Here is a 9,737-nt window from a genome sequence, read left to right as displayed (position 1 = left end):
TATTTGTTTCTGCTATCCTATTTATATTTATGTTTATGCATATTACGGTTGAATGTAATTACAAAATAAGATTGACTTGACAAGACAAATTACTATGGTCATTATGGACTATATTAGGAAAGGCTAACAATATTGTAGTACATAGAAGAGAGTATGACATTGATAAAATACAACCGCTATGACTCATATTGATAGTTAAACTTTATATAGTATTATTGTATTTATTGGACTTATTGGCTTGTTTTAAAATTCATGGTCATGTATAAAATACTTTTTAAAATTCTTTAGAATCCAAATTAGGTAAAATTGTTTTCAAACAATTTTTGTTTTGTTTATTTTGATTTTGAATATCTCTTTTATATCTTATCAATTAATGGTCCAAGAGAGAATATTAGATTTTGTGGTCCTTATAATTGGATAAGATATATATAATATAACTAATTGGATTTTGATGAAATATTTTAGCCAATAGAATAGAAGTCCATTTAAAGTAGATTTTTTAGGAGATAACCTTGATGGGAGGAAATTTCTTAATATCTTATCCTAGACTATCTGCTCTCGCTTATAAATAGACAGGACCTCTAGGGAATGAATGTGTGCACGTCTCACAATGATTTTCCCCTCATCTCTCTCCCTAAACCATCAATCTAGGTAGTCGTGTGAAAGGATAGGAAGAGAGGAGAAAGGATTAGTTTCTCTTTACAGATTGACAGCGATCTTGGATTAAAGATAGTGCCTTGCAGATCAAACAAAGATCTCTGAACAGATAGTATCAAAGAGTATGCGTCGTTAAACCAGATCTAAGTATTTGATTTCAATCCTAGTATAAAAGATCTAAGTATTTGATTTCAATCCTAGTATAAAAGATTATTTCTATATTTAATATAGTATATTTTAATTTTTTATGCTTATAGTACCAACATAAATGCAAAGCGATATGGACGGAGGAAGAGACGTAAAGCAGTGTGATGCCTCCTCTTCCTCCGATGCGTATCGTGTCATTGTCATTGACTATCACCATAATAGTCACTCACGATATCATCATTCGTCATCACAATTAAAATTATTTTTTAACTGACGATAATAGGATAATTGAAGTTAAATATTTCACTTTCATAATTATAAAATTTTTAATATAAATTTTTTAAATCTAACTATAAAATATAATGTAATTAGCCCCACGTGTTTCCGTTTTCGTTTGATGAATTTATCTTTTGGATGATGATCCATCCAAGTTGGCCATGATACATTTTATTTGAAATCACATCCAAAACTGAACTAATAATATTTAATGTGATAAATGAGATTAACCAAATCAAATAGCAAAATGCCTGAAGCAGAGAATTGTGTTATATTTCTGCAAATTACACCAGTCGGCGGGAGACGAAGAAAAAGCTCACAGAAAAAGAAAAATCTTTACAAAATGACGAGATTTCCTGGGCCTTTCTTTCTCACATCTCCCTCCAAATCCTGCCAGAAACTCTAAGCTTCAACTCCTTCTGGTCGCCACCTGAGAAGTATAGGGCCAGGCTCCGGTGAACTATGAGGCCATCATGACTGTCGCGGACCATCCTGTGGTGAGTCCTGATGCTTCGCGGCACACCCTGCCATCTCAGCTTTCGCCCGTGGCCTCCAACTTCAAGGCAATAGTTGTACCTCCTTGCTTCCGACTCCTCGCCCATGAAACGGAGGAATGCCATGTACACCGGTTCACATCCAAGCAGGAAGGCTTCAAAATGGAGACAGAAGTACTGGCCGAAGCAATTGAAAAGCTACCAACCAAAAGCACCAAGGGTAGACATCACAATCAATCAGCACACCAAGACAATGATGACAACAAAAAGCCATAAATCCCAACTAAGAAGTTAGAAACAAATAAGCCAACTAAGAAGTTATAAACTAAGCAGCATGCCACGAAACCGATGCACACTTTCAACTGATTTGCGTATCAGTGTATCAGGCAGTCACATCTCTGTAAATCTGAAGGATAGGTAAAATTGATTTGTACTGAACAAAAAGCTGAGCTTACCGTTAGTGTCCATGAACAACTGTCAACTGAACATGGATCCTGTTTCACGTAACGGTGGTTGAAAGTGCATCCTGCTTGAAGGTCCACTTTGTGGCGTTCCCTCAAATGTGATAGAAGAGCAAGACTGTCGCTGGTGAAGGGACAATCAGAGCCTGGATGCGGGCATGTGTAAGGCCGGTAAATACACCGTGTTTCATGCTGCAACTTGCTGTAATAGGGAAACATTTCTTCACAGCCCAGATGATGGTATGCACAGGGGAGGTGGAGGGATACAGCAAGCTTTTCCAGTGCCAAGCACCGTATGTTGCCGATTTCCTTTCGGCAAATTGGGCATTTGTTGTTCACTTTGTTTTTGCAGGAGAAGCACAGTGTGTGCCCACTCGGACACTGAAAGAAATAAACAAAAAGAATAAGATTGATCCAAAAAAAAGCATCTGCAAGCAGACTTGAATCCTGAAGAAGCACAGGAAAGAAAAGCATGAAATAATGGTTCACGACACAACAGAAGGCCAAATGAGTAACACAACTGAGCCTGATTCCCCCATACATAGCCCCTCTATAACCCTTTAACGTAATAAAATTTACACTTACCAGAGAAACCTAAGGTATGAATAACATATGAGATCCTGTAAAAAACCAACATTTTCTCAAGCTGCATAATGTATGCATGCTAGACAGAAAATGTGTACTCACATATGAAGAGCAAATATCTGATGGTTATACTTGTGGCAAAAATGTGCAAATAACGATATGCCATCTCTTCAATATAATAAGAAAGAATGCCCAAGTGATAGAATTTTGTTGGATGGAAAACAAATAGATTAATGATGAGAAAATCAGACAAGGGAGCCTTTTATGCATTAGTATATATGCAAGCCAATACTCAAACAAACCTGCTGAATAGGTGGAAACATTGCATTGCTGCAGACAGGACACTCCAGTAGTTCATCTATGTCACTGTTTGGAAGTATAAGAGAAGATTTTCCATGTGGCAATTTTTCTTTAGACGGAGGTTGAACCTGTTTCTTTGGATTGAAAGACTTGGAATCCATAGGTAAAGAAGGTGATTCATCCATCCTTTCCGACTGAAAACCAGAAGATGAACTTGCATGAATTTGCTTCTTTCCCAGCTTAAAGTTGGTCATCTTGTATGTCTCAGAAAAGAAAATCCTCCTTTATCAAAACTTGTACTTGTGAGAACAGAAAAAGGCACAGTAAATTCCATCATCCTAAGACCTGCAACTGAATGCAAAACAATGCCATGTAAATTTAAGATAACTCTTAACTAGTAAGTCTTCAATCTATAAAGAAAACATGGCACTTAATAGTTATATGCAATTGATGGCAACTTCAGTGAATTTGTGGAAAACATATAAAAAAGCAATAAATCAACCTTAAATATGGCACTTTTCCACTGTTAAAAAGGTCTACATTAATAGTTGATGGAAAACCTAATAGTAGCAAAAAAAGGCTAACAGAATGCCCTTACAAAAGAAATTCATGTACCACTTTTACACCTTTGAATAAATTGAGCAGCGTAAACAACATGAATAACTCAAGTCATTCTTTTGAAACTTTAGTGTTGTAATGGTAAACCAGTTCAACCTGCTACCAGGAAAGCATCCGCAAGTAGGGCGAGATCTGACTCCAATAACCCCCATGTCCACATTAATATTCAGTAAAACACCATCATCCTAAGCAGCTGAATCATTGAAGAATCATGGAGAAAATGTTTCAAATGTTTACTGTCCACATGCCCAATAACACCTATCTGATTATTAAGCGAGGAGGAAAGAAAAAAGAATATTTCTAAATTTTGATAAAGTAAGAAATTAGGATTACATGATTCCCACAGAAGGCATTTGGTTATAACTTCTTCTTTTTTTTCTCATAACAATCCACTTTCTCATCTTTGTTAAATGCGTTAATCCACAATTCGTTTGCAAAGCAGAGATATTTGCTTGTCTAGATTATAGATTGGCAGAGAAAAGATCAAGCCCTGCCACTGCTTCTAATACAGTCTCTCTTTACTAATTGTAGAAGCAATTCACTAAACATTGATGCCATAGACAATTTGGCTGGAACTACCTCATCAAAAGAGAATCTGAAAAGAGGACAAAGCACATTAAGTCCATTAAAAAAGAGAAGAATAAAGATATGCTACTAAATTTACTGTGAGGTCTTATCACTTGTAGAAAATACTTCTCAACATTACAAAAGCCTCCCGTGAAGCACTGATACAAAATAAGTAAGGTCCTTTGGAATCCCAAACAAGCAGCAGCAAAAATCTAGTTATTTACACCATCAATAGGGTGGCTATATAAATTCATACTCCATCGACAACATGTTGGAGTAGATGGACTAGCAATTCATTCCTGGAATCAAGTCTCTACCAACTTCCTATAAAGTCCCGCCTACCTATCATTTCTGGTTTGGCAAATGCCACGCTATAGTATTTTAATATGATATACCAATTCAGTGTCAACATGACCCAGAAAGAAAAAGGAGTGATATATCATGATCAACGTCTTTATTCCAATTACCTTCAAACATGATAAGATGAAGTAATTGACTATGGTTCAAGTATGAAACTCCAATGATTGAATACCATGGATATATTAATACATAGTCATGCTACACATCTTGGCAGAACTTGCACAAGAGTAGTCGTATTGGTATCGTTAACATGGGTAAAAGATGAATAAAATAACACCAAAAGGTTGAATCAGAATTTTAACCAAACAAAACCTTGTAATCAGTGTTACTGTTCAAATTGCACATTCGAAGAAGGGCACAAACAAAAAAAATAACATCAGAATCATAACAATCTTTTGCAAGGTATCTACATCAAGAATTTCCAAGGCTACAGCATAAAATGCTACCAATAAATCAAGTTTGGTTGCAGCGTCCACTTTCATCATAAGATTTGAATCTAACCATCTTTCTTTCATGGCATAATAAGGGGAAGAAAGAAGAGAGAAAGAAGCTCCACATGAATCAAAGAACAAGATTCCACAACAATGATATGGCAGGTATCACTCCGATCGACCATCCCCGCAAATTAGAAACCCTAAGAACCCTCAAAACCAAGAAACGGATACCCCATTTCCAGAACAAGACAGACGAATGCGTCTCGACTCGAGTATCTAAACCACCGTATCCCAAGGTCAAGAAGATTTAGACGACAAGAAAGAAACCCTAAAGAATCGATTCTAGGGCTTCACGATGCGCAGAGAGGACCGAATAAAAACTGCATCAGAAAGGGCAGATATTTGAGAGGGCCAACCGAAGGGTTCAAAAGGAATCCGACGCGAAATGGCATCAATCATCCATCCCTTTTTCTCTTCTCCTCCGATCTTATCAATCTTCTTTCTCGTCTTCGATCTCCCTCTCTTAGCCAATCTTGTTCGCTTTTTTCGGGAGGAGAGAGAGAGAGAGAGAGAGAGAGAGAGAAAGAGAGAGAGAAACGGCACGGTGCAATAAAGACGAGGAAACGGAACGGAGGAGGCGAACTTGAATCCGATTCTTAAGTGACGATAATGCCCCTAATGGTCCCCTGTTTTTGCCCAAAAAACGGAACAAATAACGAAACAAAATGGCCGTAAGGTTGGACGAAATCGGAAACGAGGAAAACGGTGGTTGTCGCTCCACATCGGTTCCGAGTATTACGGAAATGCCTCCAGAGATCGGGGAGATTAATAGTTAAGACTAATAATCTTCGATACAAATCCCTCTTATTATTTTTCTTTTTTGCTTTTCTCATACCCCCTCCTCCTCTGTCACCGCCAACATTGTTTACTGGACAAATTTACAAAGGTCTAAAATATAACATATTTTTATGTTAATATAATTAACCTAAAAAATAATTTTTAAATATAATTATAAAAAATATTATAAATTATTTCTCATTTTCTCTTCCTTAATTTGTATTCTTTTCGTTTCATCATCTATCATTTTGCATCATCATCTTCGAGAGGAGGTGGAGAAAATAAAATTAAAAATAAAAAAGGACAGATAATAAATAAAATAATTATTAAAATTAAATTATAAATTGGGGATATATATATATATATATATATATATATCCCAAGATAACTTAAGAATATTTAAAATTCTTAATATTAGTTGGTAAATAATAAGAATGGAATTATAAATTGTAATCTCCATCCTCAATTAGTACTAACGTAAAGTTGTCGAATGACCAAAAAGATCCTTCGCCACACAGAAATTACTAGGGTGCCCAAATATTCCTACGTGGCATGAAATTTGACCATTCCAAGAAAATCACAAAATATGTTTGATCTCAAAATTACTACGTGGCATGAAAATTGACTAATTCCAAAGAAATCACACGATATGTTGGATCTCAAAAATTACTTATGGAATCTGGATTATGAGCTGGCAACTGTGTAATCTCATTCCTAACGCATCGTTGCTTCCCGAGACAGAGAGAGAGAGAGAGAGAGAGAGAGAGGTCTGCAGGTGAGAGATGACATGTGTATATATATATATATATATATATATATATATATATAGAGAGAGAGAGAGAGAGAGAGAGAGAGAGAGAGAGAGAGAGAGAGAAAAGAGAAGAGTGTTTGGAATAGGCAGTATTTTATGTAGCCAAAGAGGTATACGATGCACGTGTCACGTAGGTATCCATGTGAGGCGGAAAGTAGGTCGCCTTCGACATTGGCATGCAGTGGCGGCCACCACGAATCAACTGGAGATCAAAGCTAACCTTCCAGCAACATGCGGATGGCAATGGCGGACGAACTGTCGTGCGCCACACGCACTCATTGCAGGGGTTGAAGTGGCTCTGCCTCCTCTCGTCCTCAGCCGTCCTCGACGAGAAGTGTGCATGGCAGATAGATGCGCACTAGACGTGGATCAGTTGTTGCTGTGCACCTGGTCAAACCATGCACTCATGCACGAGCAATGTGGCAGCTTGTGAGAGCTTCCTTTTGTTGGTAGTGCTGTTCTATTTCTGGGCAAGCTCAATACCGTCTCTTTTGATGCGAAACAAGAGACAGTTTGTCATCGAGTCGAAATGGTTGTGTGGTAGCAGTCGTTTCGACGATGATCAGTTTACTCATGATCAGCCACATGAGCCTTGAGACGATCATGAGTCCGTCCCCTTCGTTGCTTGTTTACTTCGATCTTATTGATGTTGATAGGAAGAGGGGATAGAGATATCAAATAGAGGAAGAGTAGGACAAGCTTTCTATCTTCTATATTTCTCTCAAGAAAAACACTTTTACAATTTCAGAAACTCTCTTACCCTCGTGACCCAACATATGGGGTTTATATAGTCCCCAAAGATACATTATATTAATTATATTCAAGATGAATCATTCTCTTTCAAGAAACTCTTTCAAGAATCAATAACCAATTTGACTTATCCTTCTATAGACTTTTAATCCATTTTTTCTTCTTGATGTAATGATTCTCCCACTTGATGCAATGAACATTTTTATGACACTTGAACAAGTTTAATTCCAACATTCTCCCCTCTTAAACTTGTTCCATCCAGCATGCCAAGTTTTTTTCGAAGTTGTTGAATATATACCTCTTCTTCAAGAACTCCATTAAGAAATGCTGATTTGACATCTATTTGTAAAATCTTCCATTTCATTTGAGCTGCTAGAGAGATAAGTAATCTTACTATCTCCAATCGAACAACTGGCGCAAATACTTCTTCATAATCAATTCCATATTTGTTGTTTATATCCCTTTGCAACCAATCTGGCATTGTATTTCTCCACCTCTCCTTTTGCATTTCTTTTTGTTTTGAAGATCCACTTAACACCGATAGCTTGGTGGTCTTCTGGAAGTGTAGTAAGCTCCCATGTATTATTTTTGTTAATGGCATGAATCTCTTTATTCATAGCTTATCGCCATTTTTCATCTCTATAAGCTTCTTCGAAGGTTAATGGATCATATCCTACAAAAAGACAAAATAAAGAAAGTTCATCATTGTTAGTATCAATCCTTCGAGTCACATCATATAGGTCCTGAATAGGTCTTGTCCTTCTTATACTTGGACTTCTTGAATCATGTAACCTAGCTGATCTAGGTGATGATTCTGGCACAGCCACTTCGGTGCTTGCTTGTATTATATCATCTTCTTCTGAAGCTACAGCTTTCTTATGCTGCTCATCACTTTTCCAGTTCCAAATCTGTTGTTCATCAAACTCAACATCTTTTGACATCACAACTTTATTTGTGATAGGATTGTAGAGTTTGTAACCACTGGAATTCTCTGGATAACCTAGCAAAATGCATTTTTGACTTTTATCCTCCAATTTTGTTCTCTTCTCTTCTGGTATCTTGGCAAATGCAACACTTCCAAAAATCCTTAAGTGATCAACTCTTGGTTTTTGTAAGCTCCATGCTTCTTCTGGTGTAACATTACCAATTCGCTTTGTCGGAAACCTGTTAAGCAAATAAACTGCACAAGCAACAGCATCACCCCAAAATTCTTTCGGAATTTTTCTTTCCTTTAACATACATCGGACCATATTAAGGATAGTCCTATTTTTTCTTTCTGAGACACCATTTTGTTGAGGTGTGTATGGCATGGTGAATTGATGTAGAATTCCATTATTTCTACAAAAACTTTCAAATTCATTTGATATATATTCACCACCCCTATCTATTCTTAAACATTTAATCTTACAACAACTTTGTCTTTCAACCAAATCCTTAAATTCTTTGAATTTGCTTAAAAGTTCTTTCTTTTCTTTTAACATATAAACCCAAGTTTTTCCACTATGATCATCAGTGAAGGTAAGAAAATACCTGCTTCCTCCAAGTGATACTGGATTGATAGAGCCACAAACATCTAAGTGTACCAGATCAAGTCGATTTCATGCTCTTTTTGTCCTTCTCACTTTGAAAGACTTTCTTTCTTACTTACCCATGACACATACTTCACACAATTTTGTTGGGCGATCAATTTTTGGCATTCCTGTCACCATATTATATTTCTCTAGAAGTTTCAAAGCCTCAAAATTTAAGTGAGTATATCTAAGATGTCAAAGTGTAGAGATATCCTCAATATCAGCTTTAAAACAATTTGATTGATCAAAAATACTTAAATGCAGAGGAAACATTCTATTCTGTGCCATTTTCATATGTGATATCATTGTTTTATTCTTATCACAAATTGAGAGAGCCATATCTTTCATCTCAATTTCATAACCTTTTTCAAGTAATTGTCCCAAGCTTAGAATATTATTTTTCATATCAGGAACATAATAAACATCTGAAATGCATAATTCCTTGCCATTATTAAGTTCAAGGAGAATTTTACCTTTGCCTCTTACTGGTCTTTGAGACAAATCACCAAATGTAATATTCCCGGAATAACTTGTATCCATTTCTGAAAATAGCTCTTTGATGCCACACATGTGATTTGAGGCTCCTGTATCTAGATACCATGTCATAGACTGATCATTTTTCAAATTTTCATAACTCATTAGCAAAACTTGATTTTCCTTCTTTTCTTCCTCAACAAAATTTGCCTTATCACCTTGATTGTTAGGATTATAATAACATTCATAAGAGTAATGTCCATACCTTTTGCAAACATAGCATTGTATTTCAGACCTTTTAGAGTTTCTGCCACGTCCACGACCTCGGCCACGTCCTCGACCATAACCTCGACCTCTTTGGCTATAATTTTCTCCAACATCTTCACTGTTTGGAG

The 9,737-nt window shown here is 36.4% G+C and overlaps 1 protein-coding gene across 2 annotated transcripts; it reads right to left on the bottom strand.

Annotated features, from left to right (window-relative positions):
• Positions 1–1,274: 1,274 nt before the first annotated feature.
• LOC135583657 (E3 ubiquitin-protein ligase DIS1-like) lies at positions 1,275–5,478 on the bottom strand. Of its 2 annotated transcripts, none has more exons than XM_065128481.1 (4): positions 5,316–5,478; positions 2,923–3,271; positions 2,030–2,416; positions 1,275–1,772 (listed from the first exon to the last, which is right to left on the bottom strand). In XM_065128481.1, the coding sequence occupies exons 2-4, from the start codon at positions 3,172–3,174 to the stop codon at positions 1,452–1,454; spliced, it is 960 nt and encodes a 319-aa protein (XP_064984553.1). In that variant the 5' UTR covers positions 3,175–3,271; positions 5,316–5,478; the 3' UTR covers positions 1,275–1,451. The 2 variants fall into 2 exon arrangements, with proteins under 2 accessions (XP_064984553.1, XP_064984562.1); XM_065128490.1 differs by having other exon boundaries at positions 2,923–3,265.
• Between the last annotated feature and the right edge of the window lie 4,259 nt (positions 5,479–9,737).

This window comes from Musa acuminata, chromosome BXJ1-3, assembly GCF_036884655.1.
Source record: "Musa acuminata AAA Group cultivar baxijiao chromosome BXJ1-3, Cavendish_Baxijiao_AAA, whole genome shotgun sequence".
Lineage (NCBI taxonomy): Eukaryota > Viridiplantae > Streptophyta > Magnoliopsida > Zingiberales > Musaceae > Musa > Musa acuminata.
Note: the sequence above shows the minus strand (reverse complement) of the source record. Positions and strands in the feature narration are given on the sequence as shown.

Excerpts from the sequence above, each read along its gene's own strand:
- LOC135583657 (XM_065128481.1), bottom strand. The coding sequence starts at position 3,174 with ATGACCAACTTTAAGCTGGGAAAGAAGCAAATTCATGCAAGTTCATCT. Across the intron at positions 2,417-2,922 it reads TGTTTCCACCTATTCAGCAG|TGTCCGAGTGGGCACACACT; the intron begins GTTTGTTTGAGT and ends TATTTCTTTCAG. Across the intron at positions 1,773-2,029 it reads GTTGTTCATGGACACTAACG|CTTTTCAATTGCTTCGGCCA; the intron begins GTAAGCTCAGCT and ends TTTGGTTGGTAG.